This window comes from Felis catus, chromosome B3, assembly GCF_018350175.1.
Source record: "Felis catus isolate Fca126 chromosome B3, F.catus_Fca126_mat1.0, whole genome shotgun sequence".
In the NCBI taxonomy this organism is placed as follows: domain Eukaryota; kingdom Metazoa; phylum Chordata; class Mammalia; order Carnivora; family Felidae; genus Felis; species Felis catus.
The window spans coordinates 80,804,078-80,829,416 of record NC_058373.1 but is presented as its reverse complement, the minus strand read 5'-3'; the positions used below and the strand labels follow the sequence as shown (position 1 = coordinate 80,829,416).

Below are 25,339 nucleotides of genomic sequence, written 5' to 3'. Positions count from 1 at the left end.
ATCTGAAGTCAGTTCAGCTGATAGGCTGACAGCAGTGAGCCATGTGTGGGGGGCTTGAACTCATGAACCACGAGACCATGACCTGAGCTGAAGTCAGATGTTCAACCAACAGAGCAACCCAGGCGCCCTGAATCTATCAATTTTTTAACATTGATAACACTTGAAATGATGACACCTTGCATGTATTAGACTAAATTAAATATAATACTTCATTTTGCTCTACTTTTTAAAGTATGGCTACTAAGTAATTTAGAGGGTACATTATGTTTTCTGTGATGCTAGAAAATTAAAATTGGACTTACTGTATTCTTTTGTTAATTAATTGTAGGTGTTAGAACTGATATGTACTCGTGAGTCAGGAGCAGTCTTCGAGGCTGGTGGCTTAAATTGTGTGCTTACCTTCATTCGTGACAGCGGACACTTGGTTCATAAAGATACCTTGCACTCTGCCATGGCTGTGGTATCAAGACTCTGTGGCAAAATGGAACCTCAAGATTCTTCTTTAGAAATTTGTGTGGAATCTCTGTCTAGTTTATTAAAACATGAGGATCATCAGGTAAATAAATCAATGTTTTATACTTTGTATTCAAAAAGTGATTTTATAGTGTACTCTGATGAAGTAGAGGTAATTCTGTTTTCTCTTTTTCTCATTTTATATTTCTATACGGTATTCCTTTTATGTTTCGGCAGTGAAACATTTTATTTTTTATTAAAAAATTTTTTTAATGTTTATTTATTTTTGAGAGAGAAAGAGCGAGCAAGTGCAGGGGAGAGGTAGAGAGAGAGGGGGACACAGAATCCAAAGCAGGCTCCAAGCTCTAACCTGTCAGTAGAGAGCCTGACACAGGACTCGAACTCACAAAACGTGAGATCATGACCAGAGCCAAAGTCAGATACTTAACCAACTGAGCCCCCAAACATTTTAAATTATAAACATGATGAGTTTATTTGTAAAATTTAAACATTTCAGAAATATATAATTTTTTAAAGCTACCTTATACTCTGTGATTTGATGACTCAGCACAATTTTGTTGACTTAAGTAGTTCTCATTGAAGTAAAATAACACAGCATTTAAAATCTTATATGTGTAAAATTTTTTTGAATGAGCATACTTTAGGAAATAGAACTGGACTTTTAAATGCCTTTTTACCATTCCATTTAGTTTTTTTTTGGTTATTCATTGGTTATTTTGGCAGAGTTGTTCATAATAATAGTATTTATTGAGCTTTCACTGCCTATCTGGATTCTTCATATATATCATCTTATTTAAGCTTGGACAGTGAATTATAAATACTATTACCCCATTTAACATATCAGGAAACAGCTCGTTAAGCAGTTAAGTAAATCCATAGGTCATAGAGTTAGCAGAATGTGGAGCCAGGATTAAAATCTAGACCTTATATCCTTTCTGTAGCTGCCTTTCTTATACTCTCAGTAATGAAATTAGCAGTACTCACCTTTAGCCCTTTTTAGGTGAATTTTATCCATATGCATATTCTTTACACCATTAGGTTTCAGATGGAGCTCTGCGGTGTTTTGCATCACTAGCAGACCGGTTTACCCGTCGTGGTGTTGACCCAGCTCCATTAGCGAAGCATGGATTAACTGAGGAGCTGTTATCTCGCATGGCTGCTGCTGGTGGTACTGTATCAGGACCATCATCAGCTTGTAAACCAGGTCGCAGCACTACAGGAGCGCCTTCCACAGCTGCAGATTCCAAATTGAGTAACCAGGTGTCGACAATTGTAAGTCTGCTCTCAACACTTTGCAGAGGCTCTCCAGTAGTCACACACGTAAGAGTGTTTTTGAATCTTTGATTTTTAATCTTACAGAAAAAGTGTTTTTGTATAATGCAAATATATTGAACTTTTCTCCCATTCCCTTTCTAGGATCTCCTGAGGTCAGAACTTCCGGATTCAATTGAAAGTGCATTGCAGGGTGATGAAAGATGTGTGCTTGATACCATGCGTTTGGTTGACCTTCTCTTGGTGCTATTATTTGAAGGACGAAAAGCTTTGCCAAAGTCTAGTGCTGGATCTACAGGCAGAATCCCAGGACTTCGCAGATTGGATAGCTCCGGGGAGCGCTCACATCGGCAGCTTATAGACTGTATTCGAAGTAAAGATACCGATGCACTTATAGATGCAATTGACACAGGAGGTCGGAAAATATTTTTTTAAATATAAAAAGAAAAATGTGTGAGATAAGGAATTATATGGGCAATTTCTAGTTTTTAGATTATGGACAGTAGTTTTAGCAGTTGAGCCAGATAATAGAATGGCCATCCACTTCTGTATCCTCTCCCCATGTATATAATTATCAGCCTGGTACATGGTAAGACCAGAGTAAATGCCTATTAAATGAGTAAATGAAATGAGTAAAGGAAACTTGTATCCTGTTGAGTTGTGTTATATATTTAGGTTTTTTGTTTCTTATTTTATGTTTATTTTTAAGGCTTACAGCCTGGTGAATCTTCAGTGGCTTAAACATTTTAGAATATTTTTTTCTTAGCAGAATTTGTGGGTTATTTACTACTTACAGTTTACTTAAGTGTTTAAAATTGGCTCTGGATTTCGTGGTTAGTGGTTATTAATAACAGTTTTGAAATGGTTCCCACTGTAGAGAAGTTCAGTGTGATTTTGTTAGATTTTTAAAAACTTATTTTTCTCCTTCAAACTTCCAGCCTTTGAAGTAAATTTTATGGATGATGTGGGTCAGACTCTATTAAACTGGGCCTCTGCTTTTGGAACTCAGGAAATGGTAAGCTGATAAATAAAAGCTAGTGTTTTAAATCAAAGATAGAACTGTTAATAAGGCAACTTTATGATTCTTCATAATTTTACAGGTAGAATTTCTTTGTGAAAGAGGTGCTGATGTTAATAGGGGTCAAAGGTCATCATCATTACATTATGCTGCATGTTTTGGAAGACCTCAAGTAGCAAAGGTAAAATCCAGGTTTTTAAATTATTAATTTAATATTTAACATTTACGTGGTTCCAAAATTAGAATGATATAAAAACTTTTATTCTGATAAGTCATGCTTCCATGCCATCTCCATTCACTCCATTCCCCATTGCTCATTATAAGTAAGCGTTTTTATTTTTTTAGTGTTTCGTAGCATAGATACAAAGAAATATATATGCTTATTCCCTCCTTATACAAAATGTAGCATGTTACATACACTGATCTATGCTTTTTTCATTTAATAGTATATATTGAAGTCCTTTTCCTTTTAGCATTTGGGTAACTTTTTTACATGTGTATACTTACCCTATGTAGATATACCACAAATTTATTCAGCCAGTCACCTGTTGCTAAACACTTTGTCTTTTCTTTCTTACTCTTGGCACCAAGTAACCTTGTACATATTTGTGTTATTTTTGTTTATCATTAAAGCAAATAACTTATTTGCTGAAGAATCATAATATTTTTGACTCTTAGGTTAGCAAAGGACCTTGGAAAGTTCTTTTTACACTTAGGAGAGAAATTGAGGTCCAGCAAAATCAAATGATAAGGGTTGAATTGAACCAAATGTGAGACTGATCTAGGTCTCTAGAAAATTCATATTGTGAAGTAATTTGACACAGTGTAATGTTAGTCGGCTACTAAGTCAGGCACACTTGGATTCAAGTTTCAACTTATTAGTAAAAAGATTGTTAGCACTTCAGCAAAAATTTGACGTGAAGTTTGATCAATTAAATGTATGTATATTCATAGCATGATTATTGTTGTAATTAGAAAAAAAATACATGAAAAACAGTGTAGCAGTCAACACATCGTAGATGCTCAAATGATAGTTGCTGTTACTGTCTTTACACTATCAGAAAATTTGGGATAACAACTTCACTTTCTAACCTGGGAAAGGTGTTTTCTTCAAGGCCAAATTCTGTCAATTTGAATTGGTTAGTTTTTAGAGAGATTGATGCTTCTAAGGATAATAAGAAATTTTTATTGACCTGTTTTCTTTTGACCTGTACTGTTTTGCAGTTATGAGTGGTTGAGTGGGAGAGAAAGAGCCAAATGAATTGTATCTAACCCTAACCTGTCTTGGTTATACATCAGCCTACAGTGAGCAATAGCTGCTATTACTAATAATGATATGATAGGTAGTACTGAGCACTTAACTCTCTGCTAGCCAGTGTCTTAGGTATTTAACATGTCTTACCATTTAATCTTCATAGATCCTTCTGGTTTTAATTGATTCTGTGATACACTGCCACTTTCCCTCTTCCCCCTCCATACACATTTTCACATCTCTTAAATAGGAAATGTTGTATAATTGCTGTTGACCGGATAGAAATTGCAGCATAGTTATCATTACCTGTTCATGCAACAAAAACTGTGAAATGGATTTAGTGATTTCAGTAAAGACTCCTGTCTGATAGAGGAGCGCTCAGAAATGCTGCATCATTAATGCTCTTTATGGCACAGATGATAGCATTGTTTGTAGAAATACAGATCTTGTTGATTTTGAATCAAAAAGTAATTAATTATGAAGAATTGTGCTCAGAATATGAGGAAGGTTCGGAATACCTTATAGTTCATTTATATTTTCTTTTGTATGTTTGTCCAAGTAATGTGTGAAAAAAATCTTAACTTTAAGAAAGTTCTTTCAATACATTCAAAACCCAAGCAATAGGAAAGCATGTTCCACAATTTAACTGGCATCTTTTTCTTTCTTAGTGGTAATTAATGATGTATCTGATAATCTGTGGCATCCTAGATTTGGTAAAATACTGAATTATGATTCAAACCCCAGCAGTTTGGATTTTTTAGCCAGTACTGCATACTTTCCAGATGTGTGTATGTATTCACTTATTTGTCAGATATATCACATCATGATGAAGTTTAAAAAACTGCAGTTCTGAGACTGATAAGAAAAACATGAGATGTGTTCTCTGTTGGAACTTACAGTCTGCTAGGGAGAGAGTCCAGTGACCATTAAAAATGAGTGAACAGTAGGGGCACCTGGGTGGCTCATTTGATTAAATGTCTGACTCTTGGTTTCAGCTCAGGTCACAATCTCAGTTTGTGGGATTGAGCCCTGTGTCAGCTCCGTGCTAACAGTGTGGAGCCTGCTTGAGATTCTCTCCCTCTCTCTCTGCCCCTCTCTCAATTGCACTCTCTTGTCTCTGTCTCAAAATAAACATTAAAAAAGAAAAGTGAATAGGGTGAATTAGTATTTAAGACATAAATTTTGTAGTTTGTTCAAGGAGAATTGATTTAACTTGGTAATTGGTACTGCATAGGAAATGAGGAAATTACCGTGTCACAAACTTACACTAGTACCTCTGCGTTAAAAAATATTGGGAGGAGGAGTTTGACGGAGAAGATGATAGGTTCAGATGTGAATGTACTTCATTCGAGTTGTTAATAAATAACCAAGTGAAATTAATCTCTAATATTTTCAAGATATAGATAGACCACTTTTAAGGTGATATATGCAAAAAAGTAGTGATTTGAGTTGGTGCCTGCTTTAAGTAATCGTGAGAATCTGAAATCCTTGGGTACAGTCTAATGATTGCAGAATTGGATATTGAAGAAATAAGGTGTCAGTTCTTATATCCAAATTAAATGCTTTACTTTTCTAGACTCTGTTACGGCATGGTGCAAACCCAGATCTGAGAGATGAAGATGGGAAGACTCCATTAGATAAAGCTCGGGAAAGGGGCCACAGTGAAGTAGTAGCTATTCTTCAGTCTCCAGGTGAGTGGCAAAATCTTTGTCTTTAAGCCATCTGCTATTACTTTTCAGCTTCACTTTTACAGACATAGCTTTTTGTATATATATTAACATTATATAAATGAGTTTTTTCTCTGAAGTCAAATAATTATGTACGTATAATTTCACATTTGATAAACCTTTAATAGTGTGCTATTTAGTGTACTTTGAGACTGTGGGTGCGTGATTCCAGAATGACAAAATCAAAAGTTTAAGGGGCATGGGAATGTCGTAAAGAATAGTTGGGGATTGTGTAGCTGAAGTACTTTGACCACATTTTCAAGTTTTCACTGAGTAGATGAATGCAGAGTCTTTATGAGATAATTTCTGGAATCAAGTGGAATATCCAAAATTATTTCCTTAAGTTGAGATTCAGTTTACTGGTGTGACTAATGTTCTTTAGTATTCATGTGCTTGCTTTGGCAGCATATATACAAAAAAATTGGAACAGTAGTATTCTTACAAATACCTTTGATAGATACAGTATCTTAATTTCAATTTAATAGTGTTAATTAGGGATAATTATAGTTTGAAATTGGGTACATTCATCTTAATTTTTTTTTTTTTTCATTGAGAGAAAAAGTTTCCAAAAGTTTATTTATTGAATAATATCTGCAGGTGATTGGATGTGTCCAGTTAATAAAGGAGATGATAAGAAAAAGAAAGATACAAATAAAGATGAAGAAGAATGTAATGAGCCAAAAGGAGATCCGGAAATGGCACCTATATACTTGAAAAGATTATTGCCAGTGTTTGCACAGACATTTCAGCAAACTATGCTGCCTTCAATAAGGTAGTTATTCATAGTATTTGTGTTTACTAGTTAAATTATGCCATTTGTACACTATTTATTTCCTCTTCCAAAAGGATTGAACTTTATTTTAATATTGAAAAGGTATCATAAGTTAGATTGTTAGATTTCATAAGAAGTTAGGTTGGAAATTTGATTGGAGAGTTAAATCTTTTCTTCTGATGATCTGACTCAAGGAGTTTAGAAAGGAAGACTAGATTCCTAAGAGTTTTTGTAGCTCTCTGAATATCAACTCTAGAGAAATTTTGGTAAGTACAGCAAACATTTATTGAGCTTTATGGAGGCCTTTTAGGTAGAGGCAGTGTGAGATGGTTATTGGAAGAGTTACCCAAATAAATGGGACTTGGCTTTTGTTCACTGTACCCTTGCAGTTTAGTGAGGACGATGTGAGTAATAATACAGAGTAGTGAGAGATTAGATATACCATCAGAGTTCTCTGGGAATATAGATGACTTAACAGCTAATCAGGCTGTGCAAATTGGAGAAAATTTTAATGCAGAAGTGAGATTTAGGGGCACCTGAGTAGCTTAGTCAGTTGAGCATCTGACTTCAGCTCAGGTCATGATCCTGCGGTTTGTGAGTTCGAGCCCCACATTAGGCTTGCTGCTGTCAGTGCAGAGCCGGATTCAGATCCTCTGTCCTCCTCTCACTGCCCCTTCCTCATGCACTCTCTCTAAATAAATAAAACATTTAAAAAAAAAAAAAGTGAGATTTAGACCTTTGGCAACAGGCAGCTGGTCATGGTGGAGCAGCCCTGGAGTAGAGGCTGTGGTGGTGTGGGGACCTGATGCAGTGGCTGCAGGGCTGATAAGAAACTGCTAAAGTTCCTGTGGAAGTAAATTAGAATTTCCTAAGAATATAATGGATGGAGAAGAGAAAACCCATGGTGCCTATGAAGGCACTGAAACCATGTATGTCAAATTGATATCTTACCGTCATGAATTTATTGTAAAAAGAGAACATGCATTAACATCTGGAACAATAAAAGCCATGTTGAGAGATGAAGTCAGTTTTAGAATGAAGTCAGTTTTAGAGAGATCCCCTCACATATGCTATCAAAAGTATACATGTATTTTATGTATAAGATTCACTATACTAACAGCTCCACAGAGATCCCCGAATTCCCAGTTGTACCTGTAATTGCACTGGAACTGCTGATAGCTGCAAACTTCCTAGATTGTTAAGTAAAATAAAGTATAATAAACTGTTAACTTTTTTCAGGATTTAATACCTGTACTTCAGCTAATTTTTTCATATATAGCATGTTGCCTGTGTGCAGTTGAACTTTTTATTTTTAAGTTTTATTTATTTTGAGATAGAGTGCACAAGTCAGAGAGGAGCAGAGAGAGGGAGAGAGGGAGAATCCCAAGCAGGCTCCACATTGTCAGCTGTCAGCTGACGTGGGGCTCAACCCATGAACTCTGAGCTTATGACCTTAGCCAAAGTCACATGCTTAACTGACTGAGCTGCCCCGGCACCCCTGTCCTCGGGTCTTTTGAATGGTCTGTTGCTTCATATCATTTAGGTCTCAGTTCAAATGTTTTGTCCACTGATATTTATCCACCTAATTTAAATTTACCCCTAGGACACATTTCACATAAATTATGATGTTTTGCAGTCCTCATAGAGCTTTCAGTGTCTGAAATCTTGCTCTTCTTTGACTTTTGTTTGTTTTATTGCCTTCCCTCTAAAGTAAACTCCATGAGAGCTAGCCCTGTGTACTGCTGCAAAGACAAGGAGGTATAGAATAGGGTTTGATACTTAGTAGTTAACTCAATAAATATTTAGTGCATGAGTGAGTGTGCTTTGTTAGCAGTAGCAAGTATTTTAGTATCGATGGAGTATGTTTGGATTACTGTGATATGTTTGGATAGCTCAGTGAATAATATAAAGTAGGAGCCTTTATGACCTATGGAAGTCCCCTGTGGCCCATGCTAATGAGCATGGACTTTACTCCAGAGTTAAAGAAGGGTCATTAAATACCTGTGAGGATATTTGTTACAGTTGATTTTGTGATTTATAAAGATTACACTGGCAGCCCAGTGGAGAAAAAGACTGGGGGAGAGCAAGAAGGCTATTAAACAGTTCATTGTGAACTGTGAAGTGTATGAACTTCAAACATTTGCTTGGGAGCTGGATTGGTGGGAATAAATTCGGAAGGTTGAGAGATGGGTTGTATAAGGGATTGATGACCAGTTTAATACGAGTGATGAGGGTAAGAAAAGGGTGAAGAATGACTGCTGAATTTTTGGCTGAATGATTGAGAATTTTATTTTGGTCATTTTAAGTTAAGGAGGTCTTTAGAACATGTAGTTTTGTAGGATCAAGTGCCTAAGAGTTGACATTAAACTGCAAGCAGCATGCTTTAAGTAGGAGAAAAGTGTCAGTAAGATAATTCACTGTGAACATGAAGTACTTGGTTTTTATTCTTCTCCAAATAGCTTACAGAGATGTAGGTGTTAGTGGGGCCACCTTTTTTTTTTTTTTTAATAAAACTTAGAATTGTCTTGAGTGAGCAAGTTCATTTTTGAACAAGATAATTTGACCTGAAATTTTTAGAGGACTAGCTGTCAGTATAATAAAAGAATCCTGATATATTTGGAGTAGAATTGCTTCATGATAAGGTCATCAGAAAACTATAAAGTATGCTACCATATAAGAGGGTTCTTTTATTAGATGTTTATTTTGTCACCCTTTTAAATGTTTTAAGGTTATCTAAATGTAATTTTAGTTTAGTGCATTTGATGCCAAATTCTCCCAGGTAATAAATAGACACATTTAATTGTGGCAAGTAAGAAAGCCCAAGTTTTAGGTAAGAGCTCAGCCTCTGGAGTCAGTGCAAAGTGGGTCCAGATGCCAGCATTGCCATTTCTAGATAGGTGGCTATGAATAAAGTACTTAACTTCTTTGATCTTAATTGATTTATCTCTAAGGTGGAGATAATTACACTAAATTCTCTTTAGGTAAAAGAAAAAAAAATTAGATGTGATTAAGTGTTTAGCATAGTGCCTAATATTTTAGAGGTATTTGAAAAAAGTTCACTTACAGAATTATTTAGCATTATTTAAAAAAATTAAAAACAAAGGGGAGTAGGTTACAACCTGATTTTTTTACCATTTCATTTTAAGATTTATTTTAAAGTTTATTTACTTAGAGAGAACGTGAGCAAGAGAGGGGCAAAGAGAGAGAGACGGAGAAAGAGAGAGTCCCAAGCAGGCTCTGCACTGTTAGTGTGGAGTCCCACACGGGGCTCCATCTCACCAATGGTGAGATCACGGCCTGAGCTGAAATCAAGAGTTGGATGTGCAACCAATTGAGCTGCCCAGGTGCCCCTCATTTTAAGAGTTGAATAGTTGAATACTCAGCCTGTGTACTCTGATCATACTGTTAAAGGAGGGTCTACAATGTATGGACTTTAGCTGTTACCTGTCAATATTCTGTAATGCACAGTGTCTGCTTAGGAAATAAAAATCGTATGACAGATTAGTAAAGGCTTTTTTTTTTAATTATTATTTTTTAATGTTTATTTTTGAGAGAGAGACAGAGACAGTGCGCAAGCAGGAGAGGGGCAGAGAGAGAGAGGGAGACACAGAATCTGAAGTAGGCTCCAGGCTCTGAGCTGTCAGCACAGAGCCTGACGTGGGGCTCAAACTCACAAACTGTGAGATTGTGACCTGAGCCAAAGTCAGACGCTTAACCAACTGAGCTACCCATGCGCCCTAGGGCTTTTAAACAGGATAGCAATATCCTTTCTTTTCTTCCTTCCTTCCTCCTTTCCTTCTGTCCTTTTTTTTAATGTTTATTTATTTTGAGAGAGAGAGAGAATGAGTCGGGGAAAAGGGCAGAGAGAGAATCCCAAGCAGGCTCTGCACTGTCAGCACAGAACTTGACGCAGGGTTCAATCCAACGACCTGTGAGCTCATGACCTGAGCCGAAATCAAGAGTCACGTGCTTAACTGACTGAGCCATCTAGGCGCCCCTGTCTTTTTTTTTTTTTTTTTAAATGGTATGTTATGAACAAACTTAGCATACCATCTATTGTAGGCATTTTCAAGAGAAGACTTTACTTTTGCATGGTGTCTGGCTTTGTAAACTACTGAAAAAAACACCATATTCAGCTATGCCTAATAGGAAGGCAGTTTTAATGGGGGTGTAGTATGTAAAAACCTGATAGTATTAATGGAGATATAATTGTATTAGTTAAAAGTGTACAACATAATGAATTTATTTATGTATTTTTGTTATGATTAGACCTAGGACTGTACACTTTGTTTTTAAGGAAAGGCTGCATAGAATTTTGAAGAGGTTTGGTAAACAGCTTTGGAGTTAGTGTCAATAACTGGACAAAGATTGAGTTTACTTTTCAGAAATCCTTGAGGATCCAATTTTTTTTTGAGAAAAAAGTAGGACTTGGTGGAATAAAAGGGGAAATTGTTCTTGGATGAAAATATTAAATATTATAAAGGTATAAATTCTGCCAAAATTAATTCAGAGATTATTCAGTTTTAAAAATAACTACAGAGTTTGTTTTAGAACTTGACAGATCTTAAAGTTCATCTGGACGAATGAATGTGTGAGATTTTAATAATCTGAACAGCTAGTATAAACTTACAGTAATTAAATCTTTATGATAACTAGCATAAGAGTTTATAAATCAGTACAATAGTCTAGCCCCCCAAATTGAGCCAATAATATATAAGAATTGGATGTGTTATAATGGAGATTTCATAGATCATTTGAGAGAAGGGAGGGTTATTAAATGGCATTAGAATGTCTACTTTGTGGGGCGTCTGGGTGGCTCACTTGGTTGAGCAACTGACTCTTGATTTCAGCTCAGGTTATGATCCCAGGGTCATGGGATTGAGCCCCACATTAGGCTCCTCACTGAATGTGGAGCCTCCTTAAGATTTTCTCTCTCCTTTGCTCCTCCCCTGCTTAGTCGTATGCATTCTCTCTCCCCCTGCCCTAAATAAATAAACTTAAAAAAATAAAAGAATGTCTTTTTTGTGTTTTGATTTAAAAAAAAATCAGGTTAGTTCTATACACTGTATATCTAACCAAATTCTAGGTGAATTTAAAACAAATTTTTAAAAAAACTATGGAAAAAAATATTCTTGAATGTTTATCAGAATTTGATAGGAAGAATGACTTTCAAAGCTTGTTTGTGTTAGTGCTATCATGTTAAATTTATTTAGATTGTTATTCAAATTTAGTCTATCAAAAAAAGCTACATATGAGAAACAATATTACCCAGAGCCAAAAAAGTGCCAGCAATATAAACTCATAATCCAAATAAATACTTGTTAGCAACTGTGACCAAGGGATACTGTTTTGTTGTTTTGTTTTTTATACAAAGCACACATAGAGGTTTTTGGTAAAAACGTAAGAGCCTCTTTAACTAAATGAGCTGAAGACATAGCAAAGTGTTCAAGAAATTGACAGAAAAATATTAGGTATAATTATGGAGGTATAATTGGCATAAAATCATAGGATTTTTAAAGCATATATGTCTTGGTGATTTGACATATGTATACCTTGTGAAGGGATTCACATCTTGTTAACTAATACATCCATCACATCACATGTTTATCTTTTTGTGTGTGTGTGAGAATGTTTAAGTTCTGCTCTCAGCAAATTTCAGTTACGTAGCATGGTGTTATTACCTATAGTCATCATGTTTTACATTAGATCCTCACACCTCATTCATCTTAGTTTCCTCACTCTCAGTCCCTGGCAACCACTTTTCTACTCTGTCATCTCTGTGAGTTGACCCTTTTTTTTTTTTTTTTTTTTGGATTCCACATGTGTGATACCATTCATTGTTTGTCATTCTCTGGCTTTTTTCATTTAGTATAATACCCTCAAGGTCTGTACATGTTGTTGCTTAATAGCCTTTTTAAAAATCAGTTTGCCAAGTATGGATTCAGTACTGATACACATTCAGTGCATAAGAAAGTTTTTAGACCTTTAGATCCAAGAATCCTTCCAATGAAGAAATAAAACTTTCCACAATAATAGGGCACTTTATAATAGAAAAGCCTTGCAAGCTAAATGGTCATAATTTATATAATAGCGTTAGGAAAATTTTAGGTTCTGAATACTATTTATAGTGTATTAGTTAACAGAAGAGTTTGAGTTTAGGTTCTGTATGTATTAGCCCTGTGACCTTAGTAGACTTGCCTACCTTTCTTTGTTTCACTTATTCATTTGTAAAACTGAGCTAATAAAACCCACCTCATAGGGTTTGTTGTAGGGATTAAATGAAGTGTAGTGTCTTTAAAATATGTAAAAGAGTTTCTGCTTATAATGGCTTAGTGCGATAGTGACAGATAGACAATATATAAATATTTTTATTTTACAACCAAATATAAATAACCATTAACAAAAACTGGAAAGAACTAATCCTATTAGGGCAATTTGCCCTTCATTGACCTGCCATTTTCTGTAATGTACATGAATTTGTAATAAAATACTTTTTTTAGTTGAAGAATGTTTGGTCTTAGGAATTGCAGCCAGAGAGAGTAAGGATGCACATCATGCTATAGAAATACAGCTGTGTACATGCTTTCATGGACTTTAGTAGCAATTTTGTCCCTCCATCCTTTCCTGTGCAGGTTACCCCAGAATTAATGATATCTACAGCTTGGTGCCTAGGATTTTGTTCTATGCTTAGAAAATATGTGTCAGATGAACTTTTGTCTTTTCTGTAATAGATCAGTCTCCTTTTAGTCTATTATAATTTAAAAGTGTGTGGATATATATTTATTTTATTTTAAAAGAACAGGTTCCTTGAGATTAGTTTGTGTGATTTTATGGAGTATCTATGTTCTGAGGAAAGCAGTGGATGAGAAGGAAAAGGAAGCATGCTGAATTGTTAACAGTTGGAATATTTAGGGACATGGGATTACTTGAATCTCTTAATTTCATTTATATGAGGCATAACTATAGTGACCATGAGTTTAAATTTGACAGAGGACAAAAATGCTTAATTTGAGAATTGATTTCCATATAAATTACCAGATATTTTAAGTTAGAGCCTTGTGTTTTCGTTTATAGGGAATTTTAAGATACTTACAACTTATTCTTTACTTGATTTTCTAAAATTACCATGACATGTTAATAGCCATGCTGTTAAATATAAAATAGAATAGCACATTTAAGAAAGTTTAAAGATAATTTCAGTTGTAATGAGTTTACTGTATTAACAGAAAATTTGTGAAATTGCCTAAAAAAGTGCACATAAACTAGTGCTAATATTATTTTTTGTATACTTTTTTTATTAAAAAAATTTTTTTTAATTAGTTTTATTTATTTTTGAGAAGCAGAGAGAGACAGAGCGTGTGTGGGGGAGGGACAGAGAGAGAGGGAGACACAGAATCGGAAGCAGGCTCCAGGCTCTGAGCTGTCAGCACAGAGCCTGATGCGGGGCCCAAACTCATGAACCGAGAGATCATGACCAGAGCCGAAGTTGGACACTCAACTGACTGAGCCACCCAGGCGCCCCTTTTCTGTATACTTTAAAGAATTTTTTTTAATGTTTATTTATTTGAGAGAGAGAGAGAGAGAGAGAGAGTGAGTGAGAGGGAGGGAGGGGCAGAGAGAGAGGGAGACACAGAATCGGAAGCAGGCTCCAGGCTCTGAGCTGTCAGCACAGAGCCTGATGCGGGGCCCAAACTCATGAACCGAGAGATCATGACCAGAGCCGAAGTTGGACGCTCAACTGACTGAGCCACCCAGGCGCCCCTTTTTTGTATACTTTAAAGAATTTTTTTTAATGTTTATTTATTTGAGAGAGAGAGTGAGTGAGAGGGAGGGAGGGGCAGAGAGAGAGGGAGACACAGAATCCGAAGCAGGCTCCAGGCTCTGAGCTGTCAGCACAGAGCCTGATGCAGGGCTCAAACTTACGAACCGTAAGATCATGACCCGAGCTGAAGTCAGACGCTTAACTGGCTGAGCCACCCAGGCGCCCCTATATACTTTTATTAAAGTGTACTTTTTAGCAGAATGTATAAAACTTACCATTGGATATTTTAGTTTCGTTAATGTATAGTTGCATTTTATTTTATTTTAGCTTCTTACCCTGGCTTCCTAAAAACTTTTTTTTTTTTTTTTTTATTTTTTAAGGAAGGCAAGTCTTGCTCTCATTCGAAAAATGATTCATTTTTGCTCTGAAGCACTCTTAAAAGAAGTTTGCGATTCTGATGTTGGTCACAATTTGCCTACAGTACTAGTGGAAATCACTGCAACCGTCCTTGATCAGGAGGTGAGCTTTTTATCTTTTTTGAGACTCATGTACCTTTAATTTCCTTTAGACAATGGTCAGTAAGATAATTTAATTTTTGTTTTAAGTTCAGTAAATTGTTTTGTCTGAGAAACAACTGCATTTGTCTACTTCAGGCAACTAAACTTACTTTTATCATTTTCCCATAATTTTCTTTTTTTTTCCTCCCAGGATGATGATGATGGTCACTTGCTGGCATTGCAGATCATAAGGGATTTGGTGGATAAAGGTGGTGATATTTTTTTGGATCAGCTAGCCAGACTTGGTGTAATTAGCAAAGTGTCAACTTTGGCAGGTCCTTCCTCTGATGATGAGAATGAAGAGGAATCAAAACCAGAAAAAGTGAGTGATCTTAATTGCAGGGTTATCTGGAATAGGGTATCTTTGAGGAAATCTAGTTCTAATTTATGATGGCTTTTGGCAAAATAATGGCAGTGTGAAGTAGTGGTACTTTAAAAAACTTATTGATAAAATTTAAAACTTACAAAAAAATTGTGAGTATTGGAGTGTTCTTTATAAATTTACTAATTATTGACGTTTTGCCCTATTAACTTTGCATAGACACTATGTGTGTGTGCGTGCGTGTGTGTTTGTGTATGTGTACATTTAAGAAATATTTGAGGGGCACCTGGCTGGCTTAGTTGGTAGAACATGAGGCTGTTGATCTCAGAGTTTTGAGTTTGAATCCTACACTGGGCATGGATACATAGTGCCTCTTTTAACACCCTAAAACTTCACCAAAAAAACCAGGACGTTCTCTTGTATAATCCTGGTATAGTTATCAAAATCAGCAAATTTAATATTATATAAAACTATATTTAATTCAAAGACCATATTCAAATTTGCTGTTGTCCTTAATAGCAGTTTTCCCCCGGTCTAGAATCGAATCTAGGAGCATGTATTACATTTAGTTATCATGTTCCTAAGAACCCAGCCTTTCTTTTTCTTTCATAGCCTTGGCATTTGTGAAGAGGACAGTCCAGTTAATCTGGACAGTGACCCTTACTTTGCGTTTGTGATTCTATGTGGTTAGATTCAGGTTATGTGTTTTAAGCAGAGAAACCACAGAGGGGATGTTATGTTTTTCTCAATGTATAATGTGCCTTCTCTTAGAGGCACACAGTGTCTGCTTTTTTGCTGATGATGTTACTTGGATCACTTGGTTGTTTGTCTCTGTCTGGTTTCTCTATCACAGAGTTACTCTTTTTCCTTTTGTAATTAATAAGTAATTTATTTATAGGGAGACTGTAAATCTATGGTTACTCATTAAACGTATACCCATGAGTTTCTTCCTTCCTTCCTTCCTTCCTTCCTTCCTTCCTTCCTTCCTTTCTTTCTTTCTTTCTTTCTTTCTTTCTTTCTTTCTTTCTTTCTTTCTTTCTTTTTAAGTTTATTTTTGAGAGAGAGAGAGCAGGCATGTGCAGACAGCATGCAAGCAGGGGAGGGGCAGAGAGACAAGGGAGACAGAGGATCCAAAGCTGGCTCTGTGCTGACAGCCAAGAGCCCCATGTGGGGCTTGAACTCACAAACGGTGAGATCATGACTTGAGCCAAAGTCATACGCTTAACTGACTGAGTCACCCTGGTGCTCCATACCTGTGAATTTCAGTATCCATTGATAATCTTGCCTTAGATTGCAAATTTAAAATATGCCTTATCTGTCTCTACAGATTCCAGCACTGAGACCTAACATGTAGTGAATGCTTCCTATATATTAGTGACAGAGAGGTAATATTTTTGAGAGAATGGTAGAGTATAGGTTTTTATTGTAGAATCCTGAGAGGGTGAGTGATAATTACTTGAGGAACCTGAGGGATTTAACAACAAAACAAAATAAGAGGTGATACCTGGGGGCGCCTGGGTGGCCCAGTAGGTTAAGCGTCTGACTCTTGATTTCAGCCTTAGGTCATGATCTCATGGATTGTGGGTACATGCCTCACATTAGTCTCTGCACTGACAGCCTGGTGCCTGCTTAGGATTCTCTCTCTCCCTCTCTCTCTGCCCCTGCCCCACTCACACATATGCTTGGGTGCTCTCTCTCTCTCGCTCTCAAAATAAATAAAGAAACTTAAAAAAATGAGGTGATATTAGGTGATCCCCCCAGAATTCTTTTATCCAAGAAATAGGTTACAAATACCATATGATTTCACTTGTGTGGAATTTAAGAAAGAAAGCAAACTAGCAAAGAGTGGGTGAAATGGAGAAAGACACAAACTAAAAAACAGACTCTTAACTGTAGAGAACAAACTGATAGTGACTAGAGGGGAGAGGGATGGGGGCTGGGTGAAATAGGTGATGGGGATTAAGGAGTACACTTATGATGAGCGCAGGGTAATGTATGAAAATGTTAAATCATTGTATTGTACACTTGAAACTAATATTACATTGTTCGTTAACTGGAATTTCAATAAAAACTTATAAAAAAGGTTATAGATGCCCAGCTTTTTGTGGAAATTAACAAGAAAATTCTAACATATGAGAATTCTAGGGACCTAGAATAGCCAAAGCAACATTGAAAAGGAATAAGTTGAAGGACATCTACCAGCAGATTTCAAGTTTTAACTGTAAAAGGTAGGTTAGCAGCGGGGTGGGGGGAATAGGTTAATGGCCCACACATACCTGGTCAGTTGATTTTCAACCAAAGTGCTAAGGCAGTTCAATGAAGAAAAGATGATCTTTTCAACAAGTGATGCTTGAATAAGTGGATACGTACAAACACAAAAACGAAAGTTTGACCCTTACCATGGGTACCACGTAAAAAATTGACAGAAAAAAAAGTCATAGACTGAAATGTACAGGCTAAAATCATAAAACTTTTAGAGGAAAAGGAAGAAACTCTTACTGACTTTGAGCTTGGCAGTCACTTCTTAAATAGGATGTTAAAAGATTATACTGTAGGGGCCCCTGGCTGGGTCAGTTGAAAAAGCATCTGACTCTTGATCTCAGGGTTGTGAATTCACGGCACACCTTGGGTGTGGAGATTACTTAAAAATTAAAAAAAAAAAAAAAGTTATATTATAAAAGAATAAAAAAAATTAGTAAGTTTTACTTTATCATAATTCAATTTCTTTTCTTCAAGGTACATTGTTTAGAAAATGAAAAGACAACCCAGAAAATTCCCTCAAATTTTATTTGTCTGAAGAAAGTTTTTTTGAGAGAGAGCATGAGTGTAAGAGGGGCAGAGGAAGAGGGAGAGAGAATCTTAAATAGTCTCCACGCCCAGCTTGAGCAGGTCTTGGGGTTTGATCTTACTACTGTGAGATCATGAGCTGAAATCAAGAGTCAGATGCTTAACTGAGCCACTCACGCGCCCCTGAAAACATTTTTATTTGGCCTTCTTTTTTTTTTTTTTTTTTTTTTTTTTTCTAATTTAGTTTTTGAGAGAGAGCAATCAGGGGAGGGGCAGGGAGAGAGGGAGAGAGAGAATCTTAAGCAGACCACACTGCAAGCACAGAGCTCAGTGTGAGGCCCCGAACTCATGAAACTTGAGATCATTACCTGAGCCGAAATCAAGAGTTGGACAGTGAGCTACCTGAGCCACCCAGGTACCCCTGGCCTTCATTTTTGATGGACATTTTCAATGCCCACAAGGACTTTTGGCTAATTGTTTTTCAGGCACTTTGAGAGATGTTCCCTTATCACCTGATGTGCATAGTCTCCATTGAGAAATTTGCTCCATTTCTTGTCTTAGTTCCTTGTTATATAACATAAATCTTTTCTCACAACATCTGGCTGTTCTTATGATATTATCACTGATTTTTAGCAATTTGACTTTGCTGTCCTTTGCTGTGCTTGATGTGTTTGTGTATGTGTGTACATGTGAGTGTTCATACCTGCTCAGGATTGTTTAAATTTCTTTGTGGGCTTAGAGTTTTTATCAAATTTGGAAATTGTTCAGGATTTAGAATGCAACTTTCTGACCACCTTGTATGATCTCTGGGAATTAATTATTCAGCTTACAGTTTTCCGTTCTTTGCCCAACGTTATGGAGTATCCCCCTAGAAATGAGTGGTTTAGTATTTGCTAGAGACATGCTGATCACTTTGCAGAATATTTGCTAGAGACATGCTGATCACTTTGAGGATTTCTAGATGTCTTTTTTGCTTGGCTCCCTAATCCTGAACTCATCCTCTACATATTCTGTTTGCTTTTAGCCTCTTCAAACACAGATCTCCATTTCCTCAACTCATAGTGCTGGATTCTTTGTTCCCTCTTCTTAACACCTTAGCAAGAAATTTGTGTCTGGGCCTAAGGAAATTACCTTGTTTGTTTCTATTTTCTGGGGGATCATGGTCCTGTGTTGCATATTGTCCAGTGTTTGAAAATCACTTTTTCATATATTTTGTCTAGTTTTTAGTTGTTTACAGTAGGGTAAACAAGAATGGACCTTGTTAACCTGCATGGCTTAGAGCACAAGTACTGATGTTTAGAGAAATTTATAATCCACATTTTATAATATTTTAGTGTTACAAACTATTTCAGGGGAAAAATGTAAAAAACATATTTAGGTATAATAAGTTTCTATGAAGTTTAAAAGTGCTTTACCCATACACCCATGCATGCACACACATGCCAAGTTCATATATGTTTATGATGAATATTCTCTATATTACATGTTATCAACAGAATAAAAATTTTTAGGATGCCAGGGTAGGAAAACAGTGTTTACAAATTGTTCTTTGTTTTAAACATGCTCTAAAATCTTTTTATGATCATACAAATGATCCAGTATATTTAATTCACTCTGCTAAGGGTGGAATCTTAACTTTATTCCTAAAAAGCATCTATGATGATTCAGGTGCACCTCTAGGATTGGATACCATTGATCCAGTAAAAACATTCCTTTTTATGTTTTTTTTTGGTTTTTTTTTTTTTTTAATGATCAGGCCCAGAGATGTGGTGAGTTTGCCAGGGTCCTAGATAATTAGCTAGTTGTGTGTAGACCTAATCCATTGGCTTTCTGTACTACTGCAGCTGGAAATGTTATAACTTAGGTCATTATTTACGTGAGTTTCTTAACATTTTTAGGACTTACAAGATTTAGTTATAGGTAACTCAGTGAATCAGAATACATATTAAACTAGAGGCAACTAAATATTATGTTCAGCATATTTTAATATACACACACACACATAATGTATTTTATGTTTATTTATTTTGAGGGTGGTGGGGGGGGGACAAAGAAAGAGAGGGAGAGAGAATCCCAAGCAGGCTCTATGATGTCATCGTGGAGTCCGATGCAGCACTCAAACCCTTGAACCGTGAGATCATGACGTGCATCTAAACTAACAGTTGGATGTTCAAATGACGGAGTCACCCAGGCACCCCAAATTCAGCATATTTTAATTCTAAATTTGATACATGGACATATTTAAAAAATACTTGCGAATATTTTGAAGAGATACTATTTTGTTTCATTGAATAATTTTACACATTTAGGAAGATGAACCACAGGAAGATGCTAAAGAATTGCAGCAGGGTAAACCGTATCATTGGAGAGACTGGTCAATCATTAGGGGAAGGGACTGCTTATATATATGGAGCGATGCAGCAGCCTTGGAATTATCTAACGGCAGTAATGGATGGTTCAGATTTATCTTGGACGGGAAACTTGCCACCATGTATTCAAGTGGTAGTCCTGAAGGTGGATCGGATAGTTCAGGTAATGTTTGTTTCAATTAAAATTTTTTACAAATTTCTGTAATTTTGATGATTTGTTTTTCTAATATTTTTGCTAGCATTGTCATAGAAACATGATCATTGATGATCATATGGCCAGTTTCTTTAATATCAACAAAGAAAAACTATTGTACCATGAAAGCATTTAAGAAATGCCTTTTTTTTTTTTTTTTTTTTGGTTTGAGACAAGCAGTAGCGTTGCGTCTACTTTTAATACCTCTAATCCTTTAGGTGAAGCCACGTCATATCATGTAATGATGAATTGTATATGTGTGTGTGATGCTGTCTCTAGTTGTATCTTTTTCCAAAAGCCTTATACTTCAAAAATTTTTAACTATAAGATTGCTTTTATGCCTGAACCTAAATACATCTAATGACTGAGAATACACTACAGAACAAAACTCTGCTAATGCACTTCTTTACATAAAATTGATATTCTCATTGGTAGTTTCCTTTTTTATAAAAAAAGGATCATTTGAAAAGAATGAGGTTTTAAAATAATTATTTTGTTTTTATAGAAAGCAGAAGTGAATTCTTAGAGAAATTACAAAGAGCTCGAGGCCAAGTAAAGCCATCTACTTCAAGTCAACCTATACTGTCAGCACCAGGACCTACTAAACTCACTGTAGGGAATTGGTCACTAACATGTTTAAAAGAAGGAGAAATTGCTATTCATAACTCAGATGGTCAGCAAGCAACAATATTGAAAGAAGATTTACCTGGTTTTGTATTTGAATCTAATAGAGGAACCAAACATTCATTTACTGCAGAAACTTCTCTGGGTAAGTTACGTAGGAAATATAAAATATTTATAAGAATAAATGAGTGTGTTACATTGCATTAAAATAAATTCTTTGCAATGTCCTTTTTTTTTCCTAAGGTTCAGAATTTGTGACTGGTTGGACTGGCAAAAGAGGCAGAAAACTGAAATCTAAATTAGAAAAAACAAAGCAAAAGGTATACTGTGAGATTTTCTTTTTCTTTCTTTTGTTTTTTTTTATACTGAAATGGTAAGGTTTCATTGGTATATTGTAAGCATTTAAAAACCTTGAACCGTATAACATAAGTTACCCTAATCTAACATACTTTCAGTTTTTCTTTTTCTGTGCTTATCGTTTTATTTTCCACAATACATATACATTTGCTTATGATTTTTATACACATGCTAAACACCAAAATTGAAACAGTGAAAATTAGTAAACAATAAAATTTAAATGATTTGACTAATGTCTCACAAAAACTTTGAACTCGTGTTTTTTTTTTTAAGTTTATTTATTATTTCTGAGAGAGAGAGAGAGAGAGAGAGAGAGAGAGCGAGAGCGCACAAGTGCACAAGCAGGGAAGAGGCAGAGAGGGAGACACAGAATCCAAAGCAGGCTCCAGGCTCTGAGTGGTCAGCACAGAGCTCATATGGGGCTCGAACTCACAAACTGCACGATCATGCCCTGAGCTGAAGTCAGATACCTAACTGACTGAGCCAACCATGCTCCCCTGAACTCATGCTTTAATTATTATTGATAGTAATGTTTTTAGTAATACAGTGGAATTGAAAATACATCACTAATATTTTCCAATCCTGATAAAATTATTAGCTTTATGATAAAGCAACTTGAATGCCTGTTTCTAGATTCACATATTTTGATGCCTAGTTTAATGGCCCATCTTATATGAAATCATTCTTTTTTTGTTAATGTTTTTATTTATTTTTGAGAGAGAGGGAGGGAGGGAGTGAGGGAGGGAGAGGGGGAGAGGCAGAGAGAGAGGGAGACACAAAATCTGAAGCAGGCTCCAGGCTCTGAGCTGTCAGCACAGTGCCTGATGTGGGGCTCGAGCCCATGGGCTGTGAGATCATGACCCAAGCCAAAGTCATATGCTCAACCAACTGAGCCACCCAGGCACCTCTGAAATAATTCTTTCAAAAAGATACAGGAGCAAATGTTTACTGACTCCACTTTCAAAATCACAGTACTAATTTTTAAATTCTATCCATTAAATATGTGTTGGTTTTTTTTTGTTGTTTGTTTGTTTGTTTGTTTGTTTGAGAGAGAAGGACTACAAGCTGAGAAGAGGGGCAGAAGGAGAAAGAGAGAAAGAATCCTAAGCAGGCTTAATGCTTAGTGCAGAGCTTGATGTGGGGCTCGATCCCACAACCCTGGGATCATGATCTGAGCCGAAATCAAGAGTCAGGCACTCAACCAATTAAGCCACCCAGGCATCCCAGAAATTTTTTCTAATTCAGGGTATCTTAAGGACAGTTGAGGAAGAAATTACTCAATTGTAGATAGCAATTAGATGCTAAAAGGAGTTTCAACTAAATGCAGTCCATTTTCATTATTCATGGTAGTTGTGTTAACTAAAGTTTCTGTGAATACTGAACCATTGCTCTTTGGGGAGATACAGGGTCAGGTTCCTATGAGGTCACATTTTTGTAACTGATGCATACATAACCTTGTTTTTTATGTGTCTTTCTGTTCAAAGACACCATAAGTGTATTAAAAAATTTTTTTTTTATGTTTATTCATTTTTGAGAGAGAGAGACAGAGCATGAGTGGAGGAGGGGCAGAGAGAGAGGGAGACACAGAATCCAAAGCAGGCTCCAGGCTCTAGGCTCTGAGCTCTCAGCACAGAGCCCGTCATGGGGCCTGAACTCGTGAACTGTGAGATTGTAACTTGAGCCGAAGTCAGACGCTTAACCGACTGAGCCACCCAGGTGCCCCCGTGTCTTATTGATTTGTTAACACGGAACATGTGTTGAGTAGCACCGTCATGCCTGAATGAAGCTTACCTAACACACATATTTTCTCCATAAGGCACATGTTGTGCCTGGTGCTTAGGAACAGTGGACAGTACTTCAGGCACTATATTTGGTGGCCATTTTAAACAGTGAAGTCAACAAAACCACAAAAATGTGAAAAACATGCCCAAAATAGACTGTGGAAAAGATACTTGTTTATAGTATGAGGGCTTAAGCAAGTATGACATTTGTTTACAGGTAGAGATTACCTTGTTTACCTCACCTAACAACATGCACGTAAGGCAGCTCCCGAGTTTTTGCTGCACTGTGTATGCCCACAAGTGACTGTGCACTGCGAGTATTGAATTGGGGATTACAAACACATTTTAGTGAGTAGTTGAATTCACAAAAATAGAATTCTCAAATAATGAGGATCAACTATAATTTTTTTAAAGTTTATTTATTTTGAGAGAGAAACAGAGAGACAGACAACATGAGTTGGGGAGGAGCAGTGAGAGAGAGAAAGAGAAAGAAGCCCAAGCAGGCTCCATGCTGTGAGCGCAGAGCCTAACTTGGGACTTGATCTCGCAAACAGTGAGATCATGACCTGAGTCAAAATCAAGAGTCTGACACTTATCTGACTGAGCCACGCAGGTGCCCCTCAACTGTAAGTTTTTGTAAAGCTACCACTGAGCTGTCTCAGGAATTTCTTGCAATTCCTTATGGGTTACATTATCCAACCAAATCTAGACTCACAGGGTACTGAAATTTCACACTACAGAAGAAAAGTAAATCAAGAACACAGTCTGAGTCCTGTTTTCATTTTCTTGAAAAATAAGTAATTTTGACTCAGTTTCTTGAAATCCGTAGTATTAGTAGTAAATCAAGGAATAGCCTCATTGACCATATGGCTATTCTTTTGGTATGAAAGTACGTATCAACTGATTTTAGGTAAAAATAATTTTAACTATTTTAATCTTCATTTTTATTTGTTAATACTGTTTTATAAAAGAGTAGTTTCTTAAATTTTGTCTACTAGTCAGAACTTATTTTCCTTTTAATTCTGAAAGGCACACCAAAATAGAATGAAAAAGTAATATTCATTTCAGGAGTGAAGTTTTTTCAATCACATTAGAGTTATGCTAGGTTAGTTTGTGATTTTAATGAAATTACATAAGTCCTAAATTTACATTATTTAAGCAGTTTTTTTAAGTTTTACTAATTTTTTGAGAGAGAGAGAGCATGCAAGTGGGGGAGGGCAGAGAGCTAGTGGGAAACAGAGAGAATCCGCAGCAGGCTCTGCACTGTCAATGTGGAGCCCAATATGGGGCTTGAATTCACAAACTATGAGAATACGACCTGAGCCAAAGTCAGACACCTAACCGACTGAGACACTGATATTCGCCCCTAAGCAAATATTTTTAAAGGCTCTTATGTACTGAATTTTATCAGACCCAAGCCTGGGACACAAATGGGTTCTTTCAGATAACATTAACTTAAATGAGAGATAACTAGTGCCCAAACCGATAATAGTCATTCTTCCTTATGATTAAGTATGCAAATAAAAGTGTCATATATATTTTGTGTGAATACTATAAATGGAAAAAAATTAAACCTAAAATACACCACAAAATGTTAAAAGGTTCAACTCTGAGGGAACTCCTATTTACTAGATGGAAAGCTTCCTGATCCATGAATCTTTGAATAAAAACCAGTTAGGTCTTTAAGTTTAAAAAAAATTAAGGGGGATGAGCTAAATGGATAAGGGGCATTAAGGAATCTATTTCTGAAATCATTGTTTCATTATATGCTAACTAACTTGGATGTAAATTAAAAAAATAAAATCATATAAACAAAAAAATTTAAAAAGGTTTAACGTTGGTTGATTGAATTATAGGCATTTTAGTTTTTTGGGTTTGGTTTTTTTGTTTTTGTTTTTTTGCTTATTTATATTTTCTATATGGTTCACCATAATCAGGCTAGTTTTATAAAAAAGAACAAAGTTAATTATTTACAGGTTGTTCAAATTGGTTTAAGTGAAATAAGCTCCTCTTTGTTATATGACTATAAAGTTTAACCAAAAATTAAAATTGTGAGTTCTTTTATTTGATAT

General features: G+C 36.0%; 1 protein-coding gene, 1 non-coding gene and 1 pseudogene across 7 annotated transcripts in view; 2 read left to right on the top strand and 1 right to left on the bottom strand.

Moving 5' to 3' along the window:
* Positions 1-25,339, top strand: part of HECTD1 (HECT domain E3 ubiquitin protein ligase 1) — a 91,811-nt gene that overhangs the window by 24,256 nt on the left and 42,216 nt on the right. For all 6 annotated transcript variants that reach the window (XM_023255626.2, XM_023255630.2, XM_023255628.2 and 3 more), the window contains exons 4-15: positions 329-556; positions 1,513-1,794; positions 1,891-2,161; positions 2,685-2,761; positions 2,847-2,945; positions 5,593-5,707; positions 6,341-6,515; positions 14,658-14,796; positions 14,986-15,156; positions 20,253-20,475; positions 21,011-21,274; positions 21,373-21,449. In XM_023255626.2, coding sequence (XP_023111394.1) covers positions 329-556; positions 1,513-1,794; positions 1,891-2,161; positions 2,685-2,761; positions 2,847-2,945; positions 5,593-5,707; positions 6,341-6,515; positions 14,658-14,796; positions 14,986-15,156; positions 20,253-20,475; positions 21,011-21,274; positions 21,373-21,449 — 2,121 coding nt within the window. The remainder of the gene's footprint in view (positions 1-328; positions 557-1,512; positions 1,795-1,890; positions 2,162-2,684; positions 2,762-2,846; positions 2,946-5,592; positions 5,708-6,340; positions 6,516-14,657; positions 14,797-14,985; positions 15,157-20,252; positions 20,476-21,010; positions 21,275-21,372; positions 21,450-25,339) is intronic.
* Positions 6,525-9,763, top strand: LOC123386040 (annotated as a pseudogene).
* On the bottom strand, positions 10,520-10,657 carry LOC111561217. Its single transcript, XR_002743572.1, has one exon. It is a non-coding gene; the product is annotated as a small nucleolar RNA SNORA15 (small nucleolar RNA).